Source organism: Punctularia strigosozonata (genome assembly GCF_000264995.1).
Source record: "Punctularia strigosozonata HHB-11173 SS5 unplaced genomic scaffold PUNSTscaffold_11, whole genome shotgun sequence".
Taxonomy (NCBI): Eukaryota; Fungi; Basidiomycota; class Agaricomycetes; order Corticiales; family Punctulariaceae; genus Punctularia; species Punctularia strigosozonata.
Window position 1 is genome coordinate 987743 of NW_006767443.1, and position 14165 is coordinate 1001907.

At 55.0% G+C, this 14165-nt stretch overlaps 5 protein-coding genes across 5 annotated transcripts; 2 read left to right on the top strand and 3 right to left on the bottom strand.

Moving 5' to 3' along the window:
• Positions 1-729: 729 nt before the first annotated feature.
• On the top strand, positions 730-2962 carry PUNSTDRAFT_145565 (cytochrome P450; the record flags this gene model as incomplete). The annotated part of the gene is made up of 13 exons (XM_007386682.1): positions 730-845; positions 897-936; positions 998-1151; positions 1208-1335; positions 1387-1460; positions 1514-1813; positions 1869-2052; positions 2103-2180; positions 2234-2282; positions 2335-2474; positions 2536-2574; positions 2629-2730; positions 2786-2962. The coding sequence occupies 13 exons, from the start codon at positions 730-732 to the stop codon at positions 2960-2962; spliced, it is 1581 nt and encodes a 526-aa protein (XP_007386744.1).
• A 167-nt stretch (positions 2963-3129) lies between these two features.
• Positions 3130-5337, bottom strand: PUNSTDRAFT_137059 (UDP-Glycosyltransferase/glycogen phosphorylase; the record flags this gene model as incomplete). The annotated part of the gene is made up of 13 exons (XM_007386683.1): positions 3130-3454; positions 3506-3524; positions 3584-3635; positions 3688-3807; positions 3856-3942; positions 3993-4216; positions 4271-4290; positions 4346-4389; positions 4445-4525; positions 4589-4789; positions 4845-5007; positions 5056-5212; positions 5268-5337. 13 exons carry the CDS (start codon positions 5335-5337, stop codon positions 3130-3132), a joined length of 1563 nt encoding a protein of 520 aa, XP_007386745.1.
• A 917-nt stretch (positions 5338-6254) lies between these two features.
• Positions 6255-7373, bottom strand: PUNSTDRAFT_115574 (uncharacterized protein; the record flags this gene model as incomplete). The annotated part of the gene is made up of 5 exons (XM_007386684.1): positions 6255-6604; positions 6657-6777; positions 6830-6950; positions 7008-7227; positions 7286-7373. The coding sequence occupies 5 exons, from the start codon at positions 7371-7373 to the stop codon at positions 6255-6257; spliced, it is 900 nt and encodes a 299-aa protein (XP_007386746.1).
• A 901-nt stretch (positions 7374-8274) lies between these two features.
• PUNSTDRAFT_54524 (uncharacterized protein) lies at positions 8275-10605 on the bottom strand. Its single transcript, XM_007386685.1, has 11 exons — positions 10497-10605; positions 10241-10390; positions 10079-10181; positions 9773-10019; positions 9285-9711; positions 9167-9224; positions 8936-9099; positions 8819-8882; positions 8698-8757; positions 8392-8617; positions 8275-8319 (listed from the first exon to the last, which is right to left on the bottom strand). Exons 1-5 carry the CDS (start codon positions 10581-10583, stop codon positions 9597-9599), a joined length of 702 nt encoding a protein of 233 aa, XP_007386747.1. The 5' UTR covers positions 10584-10605; the 3' UTR covers positions 8275-8319; positions 8392-8617; positions 8698-8757; positions 8819-8882; positions 8936-9099; positions 9167-9224; positions 9285-9596.
• A 626-nt stretch (positions 10606-11231) lies between these two features.
• On the top strand, positions 11232-13470 carry PUNSTDRAFT_91105 (UDP-Glycosyltransferase/glycogen phosphorylase). The gene is made up of 11 exons (XM_007386686.1): positions 11232-11262; positions 11317-11515; positions 11573-11693; positions 11754-11951; positions 12011-12091; positions 12139-12191; positions 12251-12491; positions 12550-12639; positions 12708-12827; positions 12885-12955; positions 13026-13470. Exons 1-11 carry the CDS (start codon positions 11241-11243, stop codon positions 13345-13347), a joined length of 1518 nt encoding a protein of 505 aa, XP_007386748.1. The 5' UTR covers positions 11232-11240; the 3' UTR covers positions 13348-13470.
• Positions 13471-14165: the final 695 nt, after the last annotated feature.

A 14165-nucleotide genomic window follows, 5' to 3' on the forward strand; every position in this document is an offset into this window, starting at 1 on the left:
CTCATTACAGAATGCAAACTACCAGATCATATCATCGAAGCTGGACAGTGTTAATATCGAAGAACAATACCGTGGCTCTCTGTTTCGTCATCCCAACTCCTTCTTATAACTCTTTCCGAGGCCTCGCCGAACGCGCACAGAGCTGGAAGACTGCTCTCGCCGGCGTCAGGAGAAACTACGTTACTCACGAGAAGGCCCGGCGACTTATGCTAAGCTGAAGCTGCCCTTCCATGCTCTCACAATATTCCATCTCCGCCAACCTTCGAATACATGGCTAACGCTTCACATGCCGCAGACCAAAGGTTTGCGGCCACTGGCTTTTTATAGGATGACCGTGTTTCAGATAACGACTTTCATCTCGCCTTTTTCGAACAGCAGCACGCCCTACTGCCTCGCCCTGGAATGAAACGACGCGACCACCTCACAGAACCGGCAACATCTCTTTGCGGGTGTGCTGACGAACTGCAACTTGTCAGGTCACCGAACTCGAACACATTGTGATGCCCTGCATTCCGCGGAGAACTGCACGGTATCTCAAGGTGAAGCCGACACAACTCTTCACTCGTCAGAAGCTTGAGCCACTGGAAATGCCATAGTTCCATTACGTGTGAGCGGAACGTAGTTTCTCCTATAACTCGCGCACGGTCGTGCCCGCAAACGCACAGCGGCCCTATTGTCCATACCTTGATCATGATAGCAACTTGCCTTGCACTAATCACTCTCGTCTGGATGTTGTCGAGAGTACTGAGGATAGGTCAAAGACAAGAGGGGCTTCCTCCTGGTCCACCGACGGTCCCCATACTAGGGAACGCCCATATCTTCCCGAAGGCCTATGCCCACTATCAGTAGGTTTTGTCACACATAACACCCCTTCCAATTCTCAAAGATCCCGCCAGGTTCACGGAATGGGCGAGAATATACGGGGACGTCTACTCCGTATGTTTCACGTTCACTAGCGACATTCCTGGCTTCTGCGCTGATCACCGCACTCGATTAGTTGACGTTAGGCTCCGGAGTAGTCATCGTTCTCACCAGTATGGAAGCCATTCGGGAACTCATGGATAGACGAAGCGCGAGCACGGCCGACCGCCCTGCGAACTACATGTCGATTCTGATCACGGGCGGCTTGAATATGACGCGAGCGCGGTATTGTAAGTGCAAACCGCGTCCAATCGAGATCCAGCTCCATGTCTAAACTTGGTTTCAGCGGACACATGGCGGGCACTTCGCAAGGCGGCTCATTGGGTGTTGACGCAGCAGAAGTGCAACAAGCATTTGTCAATCCAATGCGCGGAGTCGACTCAATTGATGTACGATCTTCTACAAACTCCCGAGGTACGATCAAAGCTTCGTTCCTTGGGTAAGCTTATAGAATACGTTCCTAAGCGAGCTTGGTGGCATGTCCGGAGATATTCGAACTCCGTTGTCCTTTCCGTTTTCTATGGTAAACGTGCGCCGAGGTGAGAGGTTCAATTCTGCCGGCAAGGAAAACTCACGTTCATCGATCGCCCAGGTACGAAACCAAGGAAACGGCGGCGTTCTTCGAGATCACGCGCCTCGTCAATTACCTCAATGAACCTGGGGCACATCCACCTGTCGACCAGATCCCCCTTTTGCGATACGTACCCGAAAGATGGGCTCCGTGGAAGCTTGCGTGCCGTCAACTTCGGCGTATGCAAAGGGATCTCTATTTCGACCTTCTCAGCGAAAGCGAGGCGAGAGTGCAAAATGGAGAGTCCGGAGAAATTACGACGTTCATGGATGAAATAATTCGGAAATCAGGGGAGTTAAAAGTCGACAGGGAGATGCAGGCGTGCGTATTTCGTTTCGGATGGCGTTGGAAAATCATCAACGTAGCGCTGAAACAGATTCCTGGGCGGAAACGTGATTGAGGGAGGAAGTGATACCACATCGTCGTTTCTGCATTCTTTCGTTCTACTACTGGCCGCCTTCCCTGAGGCACAGCACAAGGCGCAGGAGGAGATGGATCGTGTGGTAGGGCCAGATAGAATGCCGGCGCCCGAAGATTACCGGAAGTTGATATATCTCCAAGTCAGTGAAAGAGCCAAGTGCATAACCAGATGGTTGATCATGCTCTGTAGGCGCTGATTCAGGAAGTTCATCGGTTCAGACCTGTCGCCCCGCTGGCCCTACCTCACGCATCCCTCTCCGACGAGATCGTAGGTATTCATGACTCGGTCGGTTTGCATTGTGCTGATACTCGAGCCGCCAGTATAAAGGTCACATCATACCCAAAGGTAGCACGATATACATCAACGTCTGTTAGTGCATCTGCCAATACTGTGTGCCTCGCCAACTGAGCACTTGACGTAGGGGGCGTCTACCATGATCCAGAATTATACGATCGCCCAGACGAATTCATACCGGAACGTTTTCTGGAATCCGAGTTCGGCACAAAACCTGGAACGGACACCAGCGATTTCAAGCCTGACTTGCTATTTGGGGCCGGGAGGGTCAGTGATCTGCCTAGCTCTGTTCATTGCGATCCAGGATTTCTTACGGTGGTGCACGCAGCGTGTGTGTCCTGGGATACACTTGGCTCAGAATACGTTGGTGAGACCAGTCTGCTCCAGGCTACCACTGCGGTTCGTTCAATGGTCATCGTAGATGGTCAATAGCATGAACCTTATATGGGGCTTCGATTTTGCGCCGACCGTCAACAAGCTGACTGGGGAGATCGAGCCCTTGGATCTTTGGGCCTATCATAAGGTTGAACCATTACATACTAGTCTTCGATTTGCTGAGAGTTTGTACCACCGCACAGGGCGTGGTGACAGATCCCCGCCCGTTCGTATGCTCCATCAAACCCAGAACGCCGCAGCACGCTTCCACGATCCGAAGATGCTTCCAGGAGGCCATACCTTCTTTCGCGCCCTATGAGGAGCGTTTGAGTGCGGAAGACAAAGCGTGGTTGGTTGAGAGCAGGAAAGACCTGTTTTGAGTCGTCGAAGTCAAGTTCATCGAATTTCGGTCAAGCGATGCCGAACAATGTACAGTACAGAACCAAACATGCACGCATAACTCGTGCCAATATCATGTTACAATTGTCCTCGATATCGCGTACGTGCGCGCTATACATTACAATAAAACAAGAGCATCCACTTGCCATCAGACCAGATTGATATCACCGAGCAGCTTCCGGAAGTCGGTGAAAGCGGGCCCGTCTTCATTCCACGCTTGGGCCATCTCCTCCTTCACTTTAATCGCGTTCGCCCGCCTGGTCTGGCCATCGGGACCTCGAGCAAGCTCTAAGACCTCTTTGGCCTCGCGACGGACGGCATCGATGGTGCCCTCAGGCGTCTTCCCGGTGCGGAGGATAGCCTTGAGGCCCATCTCTCCGCTGCGAGTCTCGAAGAGTTCGTATCCGGCTTTGATGTTCGTGCTGATGTGCACAGCGTTTACGACCTGGTCGATGGCTTGAGGCCACGCGATCCTGGTAGCGTGCGTCAGGGAGGGTTACAGAAATATATAAAATCCAATTCACATTGGCACGCCGTAGCTCACTGTACGAAAGCAGTCTGTCAGCACAATGATTGTCCGACCGCTGCCACGTCGCACTTACATGATTCAAGTACAGAGTTCTGTCCGCAATGGGACATGAACCAACCCGTAGCCTTGAAGGTCCTCATGAGCTTCGCGGCGAAACACGATACTGCAGGACGTTACCTCATGTGCTAGTATACTTTGCTGCGGCGCCCATTGAACGAAGATGCCCACGCCTGAATCTTGCGCTTTCTTGACAAGTTCGGGAGGAATGGTAGCGCGGGGAGAGCCATGGCTCATAATCTACACAACCTCAGAATGACAGCCTTGAACAAGAAGAGACCGGCGTACGAAGGGAACTTTCAACTCCATTACCGCCTCCACGAAGGCCCATACCTTTTCCGGCTCTGCCGGCCACCAGAAAGTTCCGAAGGAGATCTGTTGGATAATCAGGAATGTAGACAGCGAACGATGACCATAGCACTGACGTAAAGGACGGAATGCGGTCCGTGAGTCTCGACGGACTTGTTCAGGAACTGCTTGATCTCTTGTCCCTTTGGCGATTGCATTAGTTCACCGGCCTGAGCGGCCTCTACCTCGGATGCGGGGAGGATCGGACCGAGGCAGTAGCTGCCTCTGTCTTCCCCAAACCACTTGCTGAAGGTCTTGATGAACTCGGCCTCGTACGCTGCAGCGTCTGTGTGGATGATGCCTACATGTGGCTATATTTAAAGCAGTCCGTCATCAGGAGATGTCTTGCTCTCACCATCGCATGCACGGAGCAACCTAGAATTTCACACGTCAGTATAAAATGACGAGTCTGACGAGAAGAGTGTCTCACTGGTACATCTGCGTGCTGATAAAGCCAACGGGGAATAGGGGCAGCTGGCGTGCGCCGGTGGATCAGACAAGCTTCCACGTACCACACGAAGCTCCTTACAGGTTGGGGGAAGCACTCCCAGTCATACATCTTTGGCAAGCCGGGTATATCAATGATAGTTCCCTCGCTCCTAGTTAATAGCTGGACAGCACCTCCGGGTCAGCAAACTTCTCCAAGCAATGATTGGCAGCTTGGCCGGCGTACCTGGTCTGCAGCCTCTAGGAAGTTCTTGCCAGTCTCCGCGGCTTTCGTTGCTACGACTTTCTCCCAGTGACCAATGCCTTCTTCAGTAACTGGTCCAAAGACGCGGAGCATGTAAGAGATGGCTCCGGTCTGCCAGGCGAGCACCTTGACGGGCTTGCGGCTAGCTTGACGGATCAACTGCAGTGGGCCGAAGCCAAAGAACTATGGCAACGCGTGAGTATGAAATCCGTACAGCGCCACGAGACAATGGACTGACGTCGAGAATCACGGCGTCTGGGTGAGTGAGACCATCGAACTGGGCCTTCGTCACGGAGCAAGTCAAGGAGCCCGTCTCGACCACGGCCTTGTAGATGTCTTCGAATATGGCGTCTCCCGTACCGACGCTGAGGACGGTCACATCCTCTTTTAGACCGACCAGCCTGTGGAGCGTCAGTATTCGGATGGGACGCAGCTAGCGGATTCCCTACTTGATACGCTCCGCCTGGCGCTCTTCGTCCTTACCGAAACTTCTCGACAACTCAAGCTTCGCGAGATTGTAAAATGTAGGGGAGATCAAGAAGGTGATATTTATGGGCTTATATCTAACGATGCGACCGGCGAGATTGCACAGAGGTCGTATATGACCTATAACGGCACACCATCAGCGGGGCATTCATACATGCAATGCATCGGAACTTACCCCAGTCGCCAAAGCAATGCACAAGGATGTGACCCTGGATCTCAGGTTCCGGAGAGGGTGAAACAGACATGGTGCGCTTAGAGACGAATGAGCCCATAGTGGTCAGTCCAACACACACGCCTTTTAAGTACCCAAGAGCGCACCATTACATTATTTACGCCGTAGCGAACATATGTCGATTCGTGCACCACAATAGCATCGGACTACCATGTATGTCCTGCGCCCTGTGTGGATGCCGATGTAATCCACACACAACCAGCTCGGCCCCGAGAGAGCTTGTCTCGAACGCCTGTATCAGATACGAGAGTCACGGCTACGTTTGGGATGTTATCCAGTGGCGTACGTGCCATGAGCCGGTGGGCCGACGGAACGAGGTGCATAAGTCCTCGAAGAAGTCAAACCTTGTTTCGGATCGACCATTGAAAACGGCGACTAGCCCTCTCCGTATGGTGGATGCCGTTCCGCTCGGTGTGAAGCGAAGATCCGGGAACGGGTCGATGCTGGTATTTATGGAGAGTGCCCAAGTATAGCGGCCACCGACGGTGCCGCGCGAATGCTGCAGGGTCACCCAGATGGCGTGCATTCCGGGTGTTGCTCTCCAGCCGAGATACGTCATGGTCTCGCTGGTTAAAGGCAGTGTCAATCCATGCAGAAGCAGCGTTTATTCCGTTCAAGCATGGAAGTATTGTTGAGTTGAATGGACGCTGTCTTCATTGCAGGCAAAGACCAAACAACGTCGGGGGCATGCATGAACTCGGAGAAACATGTTGTGGGCATCACAACGTGACCGTGAGAGATTCTCTTTCTTTCAGAGCACTCTCTAAAATGGAAGAAACCACTGTCCCATCGTTATTGTCGCTGATTATATTATATTATGTGAAATAAAGGAAGGCGGGAGATAGTAATGTACACCCTTATCATACACCATGTCTATGTCCATGTCCAACAATAAAGTCCGTTTGGCCAAAACGATCACCGCATGGGTTTCTACAACTGCTGCGTGGCAGAGTTGAAGGCGAAGTAAAGAATGGTAAGCCCGCTGAGGGTCGTCTGGTCGGTAGGGGTCGCGTCCTTGCTCTTGACAACGCTCGCGTACACCGTGCCCGCGTTCTTCAGGTCCGAGGGGATGGTCGTCGTGCCGTCGCTGGCCACGTCCGAGTAGAAGACGTTGAGACCGGAGTAGTACGCGACGTAGAGGGGCGAATTGTTATCCTTGTTGTCGAAGTTCATCTTCACCTTCTCGCCAACGGCGGGCGCGGCCGGGGTGAGAGAGAAGGAGGGATAGGTGGTCACCGGCAGAGTGGGGTTGCTGCTAGGGCAGCTCGTGATGAATTGCGCTGGAAACAAGCGGTTAGCGAATGCGATGATAAGAGAAAGAGATGAACGTACAGGCAATGGAGTACACGCCGCTGAGACCGAGCGGAGTATCGTACGGCAGGTTCCACGCCGCCTCTTTGCGAACGGCGGAGGAAATCCACGCATCATGGCGGGCTTCCGTCGTGAGGATAGACTGGACAATGAACATCAGCTACGTTAATACGCGGGCGGCTAATGATGCTTACGCCAGCAGCAGTCAGATAATCCTTGTTGGAGATGAGCTGAGCGGCGCCCAAGTATGCCGAGGTGCCAGTGCCCTCAAGCGCCATGGACAGAGCGAGGAAAGACTTCGGGTCCGTGTATGGGCTGATGAAGATAAGTCAGCGATTGTGCCAAAATTTCCGTTCCTCGAGGTTCACTTACAAGTTGTAGGTGCATGGCTTGGTCGCCGCGTTTCCGAGGGCGGTGGAGAGGAACTTGACGTGCGACGCTTCGTGCTCCGCGATCTGGCTGACACGGCCGCGCACCCAGTCGGGGAAGCCGGCGTTCTTGAACGCGGCGGCGTCGTATTTGGCAAGACCCTCCGCGTAGAACGTGTTCTCGAGATGCTCGAGGGTGAGCGCGTAGTTGAGTACCGTGGTGTCTGTAGCAAGAGCCATCAGCTCAAGAAACAAAACCGACGAATGCGCTGGAATGCTCACCGTCGACAGTCTGGCGCTTGACGATGTCGGCGGGCGCAGCGAGCGCGGAACCAGCGAGGGCGACGGCGAGGGTGACGAGGGCGAGCATCGCGAAGTAATTGACGAGCTGGGGGTGACGCGGTGCTATAGCGAGTTTCGGGTGTGAACAACTGCGCTGAAGGTCAACATCGGTCTGTCCAGTTCTTTTATACGTTTGCCCCCCCTGTCGTCGGCTGCCTCGGTGGGAGCAGGTGATCCGCCCGCCCGCCTGCGCGGCGACGCAGGTCGCTGTCCCCCGAGATGTCCGACCACACCCAGAAGGCGGCGGCGGAACGCGACACGATTGACATCCCGAACCTCCACATTTGGCGGTTCTTGCTGATGGATATCCGCCATAGAACTGACGCGAGGAACGTCATTGCCGGATCGCGAGTTATCATGTGACCGCGACGCTTTGAGTGCTGGCTGCGCGCCCGATGAAGCAGGATCCATGCCGCCCACCATCTAAAACGATTGCATCGCATTCAAAAACTTCATGAAACAGAAAGTTCCGGGGGTCAATGGCCTGGATCGAGTGATTTCAACCTTCAACAAACCTTCAACCTTCAAAGTGATTGAACGCCTACTGTCACAGTTATGACAGGTATTGAGGGCAGCCAGGTTCCGGGATGAGCGGTACTAGCGATCGAGGAGAAGCTTTCCAAGACCTCGGAAAGCGGCATGTTCCAGATGGAGCGCACACACCAGGCGCTGAATCGCCAGCATGTCAGCCGCCAGCGGGGTTGGTCAAATTAAGTCAAATAGTAACACAGGCGTTGCTGATTTGCCTAAGCAATAAGACGCCGCTTGCATGCATATTGTGATGTCGCCTTCATTGAGTACGACTAATCGATATGCTCTCCTAGAGAGGTCGTGGGTCGTGGTTCGTGGCCAACAGAAGGCGTGGCGCACAGCCACACGCCCTTCCCGGCGACGACGTCATCCGGGTTGCCGGTTGCGCTTTTGCATTTGCTCGCTCAAGCACGCGTGCTCGTGCTATCCGAACACTTGTCTTTGTAATATACCTGGAATACCTTGGCATCCAACTCAACACTGACTGTGTCAACACTCAATCATGTCTGCTACAGGCAAGTCTGCGCTCCTCATCGGCGCGACCGGGGCGACCGGCAAGCACCTCTTGAAGGAGCTCCTGAACTCGCCGCAATTCACGCGTGTGGGGGAGTACGGCCGGCGGGTGACGCCGCTCGACAAGCTCGAAACCGGGAAGGAGAAGCTTGAGCAGAAGGCGATCGACTTTGAGAACATCGCCCAGGCGGGGTTGGCGGAGGGCAAGTGGGACGTGGTGTTCATCACGTATGTATATTGGTTACTAAACTCGTCCTCGGGACGATCGTATGTGGGTACGTTCCTGATGCACGGTTGCCGTGATTTAGGTTGGGAACGACGAGAAAAGCAGCGGGCAGCGCGGAAGCGTTCGAGAAGATCGACAGAGAGTATGATACCGTCGACTCTAATGCTATCATCCTCGGATTATTGACCATGCATGCACGATAGATACGTCCTCAATGCCGCGAAAGCCGCCAAAGTCGATACACCGCAGCGCCTCATTTACCTCTCCGTGGGTGTCTCCAGCACGCAGTCCGTCAAGACAGCACTAAAACATCGCCACAGTCCGCCGGTTCCTCCTCCTCGTCCCCGTTCCTGTACCCGAAGAGTAAAGGTCTAACGGAGGAAGGGCTCGCCGCTCTCGGATACGACGATACGATCATCTTCAAGCCCGGCTTACTCACGCACGCGGAACGCGGCGACTCGCGGCCGGCAGAGGCAGTCGCAGAGTACGTCGTCCCCTTCCGGCTGCCCAATGCACGCGAAACGCGAAGACGACTGACCTGCCGGCGCTAGGTTCATCTCCAAGGGGCTCGGCTTGTTCTCCATCATCAGCTCGCGCACGCAGATCCCAGTATGTCATCGCCTTCTTTCCGACGCCGCGTCCTGCTGTGACTAACGATATCACATCAAGGTGGCGCAGCTCGCGAAGAGCATCCGCATCGCGGGCGAGCTGGGCAGCGCAGGACTGCCTCCCGTTGCCGAGGCGGTGAAGGAGGGCAAGGAGGGGGCGAAGTGGACAGCAGTGTATAACCGGGGTGCGGTGAAGCTTGCAGGAACTCATAGCTGAGCCGTGATGACCAGTATCTGTTATATTCGTGTCCGTTGATCTTTCTATCTCATCATCACAAGGTGGGCGAAGCGGGGAAGTGCACAACATGACGATGTCCTATGATACATTCTTGTTTGATGTGGCACTTAGAATGTGCGATTTGGTGGCGGGTCGTCACATCTCCTCCAGCTCTATGTCCTCCTCCGGGAAGTCACCAACGGTAACCTTTTCCGGTCGAACGAACACGCCGTAATTGGGCTTGCATTCAAAATATCGCACGCCTTGCACCCTACGAACGTGACCCACGTTGAGAGACAGACGACATAAAGGGAAGATCGAGGGGCACGTACGATCCATCGTTCTTGCCCAGCGGCTCGTCGTATTCGATCCCGACCCATACACCGGTTTTGGAAAACTGTGTGGGACCCACGAAGCGGACGGTGCCGCGCTTGTGCAGGCCTTGTTCGCTGGATTCAACCTCGCAGCGCGCGCCGACGGGGATGTTGATGGGCGCGATGTGGACCTGTTCGTGCTGCTCGGCAGCCTTGGGGGCGAAGCGGCCGATCTTGTGCGCTTGCTTGTAAGCCAGGACCGAATCTGCGGCAGTGAATCGGGGTTAGAGAAAGGTGACACAAGAGAAAACGGACACCACGTACCTCGTCTCTGCGCGTATTCTTCCTCCGTCAGCTCGAATTTTTCTACCTGAGACGGATCGCCTAATTGCCCTGTCCAGGACGTGGAGGGATTCGTGTCGATAACCTACGAAGACGTTTGAGCTCCAACTCCCGTACTGTTGCAAGCTTGCGACGAGAGCCTACATTGAGCACTTGGAAGTCGCGGACACTGTAATAGCCGAGGGGCTTGTCGTCCTCAGAGAGTACGTTCACGGGGCTCGTGTCCTCCTCCGTATTGAGCAGCTGGATCAGCTGATTCGCCACCGGTATACCAGTGATAAGCTCAAGCTTCGGCTGGATCGTTCAACGCAGAGCAAGATCATCGCGGCGCGGGAAGTATATGTGCGCCGTCATGAGAACGGGTGCGGGCAGGTGCGGACGAAGTCGCGGGTACGCGAACCTTGAGCTGGCCGATGGTCGTGTGGAGGTCGTAGCGCCGCTCTGAGCGGGTGTCGGGAGACTTGACGAAGACGGTCACGGTCGACATCGGGTTGTCGACTGGCTGACGGTGCTTGATCCAAGGCAACAAACGCTGAGAGCGATCAGAGGATATTCGCAGAGATCAGGTCACGTGTTACATTTGGTTTTTGCTCCCGACGTCCACGGTCTTGCTTTGTGGCGCGTTCCGCACATTAGATCATGCAAATAACACATTTTGATCTTCAAAGCTCAGATGTCTCAATCAGTTTGCTTAACCCAGGCCTATACCCGAGAGCCTTTTGATTCTCCTTGCAATCTCCTTGAATTTATTCCTCAAGGCTGGGCAGACGGATTCGAAAATACGAAGTGAGTTTGATTACCCGGACGTTGGCCTGGACGGCTATACGTCTACCTGAGAGACCCAGGGAGCATAAGTACCTGTCTCAGAGCTCGATCTCCGAGGCTGCTGACTTCTTTCCGACAAATCATGTTTAGGTCATCAGGATCTGCATGTCAAGATTCCGCTGTGAGAAGCACACCCTGCTGAATCATTTCTCGCATGCTACCGCCGTACACTCGACGCGTACCCCGTTCAGCCGTTGCGTCGCTGTTCACATAAGTAGGAGAGGCGCGATGAGCAGTGACTTCAACGGCGATCCCGCTTTGCAACTTGAATATGTCTACCAATGGCGCAGGACCAGCTCGTGCTCCGAAGCACATTCTCATGTTCACGTACGGTGCCTGGGGTACGTGTCGTATCGTCGTCTGACATGATCCATACTCACCGTACTGTTTTCCAGGGCATGCGCGACCTCTATGTAACCTCGCTTCCAAAATCGTTCAGTCCCGGTCTACCTACATCACGCTGTTGACGTCGCCATCGCTGGTCGACAAGGTCCACAACGAGATCGGGCGCAGTTTCGGGCCAGACGAAGAAAATACGAAGCAACGCATCAGGTTCGCTCTCCATCTACCTCCCTCCTCATGCGCATCCCAACGGTTTATTACGTGCAGAGTGGTGTCCTTTCCCTCGGAATTGGGACCGACGAACCTAAGCGCCGCTGAGGAGCCGTTCCACGAACTCTTCGTGAGGTTACTGAGGCAAGAAACCGTCCAGTGCGCGCTGAAACTCACGACCTTTGAGCCGATCGCGCCTCCGTCTGTTGCCATCCTCGACGTAAGCCGCACTCAACTTCCTAGTACGAACCGCGCTTGGCCTGATGCGATGAAAACTCAGTTCTTCGGTGCATGCGTCTTGCGCGTCATTCGCGAGCTGGCGCCTTCCACAAAGATCTACGCTTGGCAGAGCGGTGCGACGAGCGCCGTCCTCCGCCTCTTCGGTCCGAAGGAGTTCGGGGGAATGGGTGACCTCAGGCCGGTGTTGGAGGGCGTCTCGGCCAAGACTGGCCAGACCATGGGCGAGGTCCTGTCCGAGGTGCGGCGACGGACTAGGACATGGCCACGATGATCATGGGGCTGATTTTGACGCGTTAGATGAAGAGGAACTTGCCAGGGGAGCTCCGGCACATGCCCGGCCTCCCTCCGATGTATGATTACGAGGATTTCCCTCAGGAGGTAGGTCACTTCGCAGCCGCATGAACTGATGGCTCACGAATGCGTAGATGCCGGTGGCGTTTGATGAGTCGCTGGTGCAGGTATCTCTGTGCGGCCACGAGTTCGTACATCCATCTATACCCGCCCATGCGTATTCCCCGTGCTCACCGTCGCTTCCAGGTTCTTCCAGAAATGCGATGGTGTGATCCAAGTCTCAGACCCGGTTTGCGACCCCGGCGTCGAAGCCATGGAGCGATGGCAAGCGTCCTTCTCTCCGCCACGCAAGGTGTACAACATCGGACCGCAGTTCCCGACGCGAACCGGTGCCGGTGGCGAGCTCGCTCTGTCTCCAAAGGCCAAGGAGATCGTCGCCTTCCTCGATTCCGCACTTCAAGCGCATGGACTAGCCTCTGTCGTATACGTAAGCAAGGAGCGGGGAAGGCGGACACCGTATCGTTTCTGATCGTTCGCCGCTCCAGATCTCGTTCGGCACGCTATTCGGACCATGGGCCAAGCCAGACGGTCTGTGGGCGGTGTTAGACGTGCTCATGGAGAACAAAGTGCCATTCGTGCGTATCGCGTCTCGTCGCGTCCGCCGTCTCCCCGGTTAACCATAATTCCACAACGCGGCCCGTAGATTTTCAGCCATGCATCCCCCATGGCAGTCATACCCGACTCTGTCGCAGAAAAAGTGAAGAACTCCGGCGTAGGCGTGCTCTCCCAGTGGTCTCCGCAGCAGGACATCCTGTCGCACCCTGTAAGTGATCGTCATCGGGCGCACCACGACGGGGCTCTAACTCGCTTTCATGGCTAGGCGACCGGCTGGTTCTTGACCCACGCGGGTTATAATAGCGCGATGGAAGGCATGAGCTCCGGGATCCCCATGTACGCCTTTTCTCGATTCTATTCCAACTCTGATCAGGAGAAGGTCTCACTTCATTTGTTTCCCTCGCAGGATCTGCTGGGATTTCTCCGCCGACCAGCCTCTTGTTGCCGCCACGTTGAGCAGCGTGCTCGACGTGGCGTACCAGCTGTTCGAGGTTCGCACCGGGCCGGAAGGCCTGCGCCCGATCTATCGGACGGGCAAGGCTCCGGAGGGCACGATCGAGGCCGTGCGACGTGAGCTTGCGGAAGTGCTGGACAAGATGCGCGGCGAGGACGGGGCGAGGAAGCGGGAGAACGTGAAGATGATCCAGCAGGAGCTGACCGCCACGGTGCGGGAGGGTGGGCGCGCGAGGCAGGCGTTCGTGCAGCTTCTAGACGACTTGGATCTCTAGGGCCATGCAACTGGTGTGATTGGGGCTTCTATGTAGTGAATTTGGGTTTAACCATGGGGCCACGGCCGCTGTACGAGAAAACATATGTAGATATCTTCTCACTGCAATGCCATGCGCCACGTCCACCGCATGCACGCGCGCAGCGTTGAGATAATAAGTTGAATTGCGTATGCTCTCGTCCCCTGTCCCCTGGCAGCCCGAACTGAACCTAATTTCCCGTGTTGTCTCCCGCCAAAATCCAGTTTACCATGAAAATGGTTGAAACTGACTCCGGTCAGTTTGCGAACTTCCCACGGGCCTGAACTTGTAGCAGGACCGGTGCGAACCCCACCAGAGCTCCGATCCCTCAAAGAGGCGATTTCGGCCATTTTCGGGGTTCCGGTGAAGGTCCCAAGAGGCCGAATTTCGGGGATTTGACATCAGACATGGCCCCGAATTGACGATTTTCGGGGCAAAAATGGGATCGGAGCTCTCCGAGACGCTTCACAGCACACCGTCGCCTGAATACACTTCAGTGTACCTAATTGTGCACCAGAGGACTCCTTGTCGTCTCAATCGAGTCCAGATCCCGACTATGCTCACATTCCCGTCTCCGTCTCCGTGCTCGATTTTCCATGTTCCCGCCATTCTCATTGCTTTCTCCCATTGTTTGCCTGTTCCGGGACTTCACAGCTCTCATAAATTCTTCCGTTTTCTTTATTAGCACATCCTGGACGGAGCGGACAAGATCCTTGTACGTGCGCCCAGCACTTGAAGCCTGCCTGATTCTGCCTGTCGGTGGAGAGAATGGTGGTGGAAGCAATTCGGGGGACGCGAGC

Coding starts and splice junctions, on each gene's coding strand:
- PUNSTDRAFT_54524 (XM_007386685.1), bottom strand. CDS start 10,583: ATGTCGACCGTGACCGTCTTCGTCAAGTCTCCCGACACCCGCTCAGAG. Junction 10,182..10,240: donor GCGACTTCCAAGTGCTCAAT/GTAGGCTCTCGT, acceptor ACGTCTTCGTAG/GTTATCGACACGAATCCCTC. Junction 9,712..9,772: donor CTGGGCAAGAACGATGGATC/GTACGTGCCCCT, acceptor TCACGTTCGTAG/GGTGCAAGGCGTGCGATATT.
- PUNSTDRAFT_91105 (XM_007386686.1), top strand. CDS start 11,241: ATGTTCACGTACGGTGCCTGGG. Junction 11,516..11,572: donor TCCTCATGCGCATCCCAACG/GTTTATTACGTG, acceptor GACGAACCTAAG/CGCCGCTGAGGAGCCGTTCC. Junction 12,640..12,707: donor TGGAGAACAAAGTGCCATTC/GTGCGTATCGCG, acceptor CGCGGCCCGTAG/ATTTTCAGCCATGCATCCCC.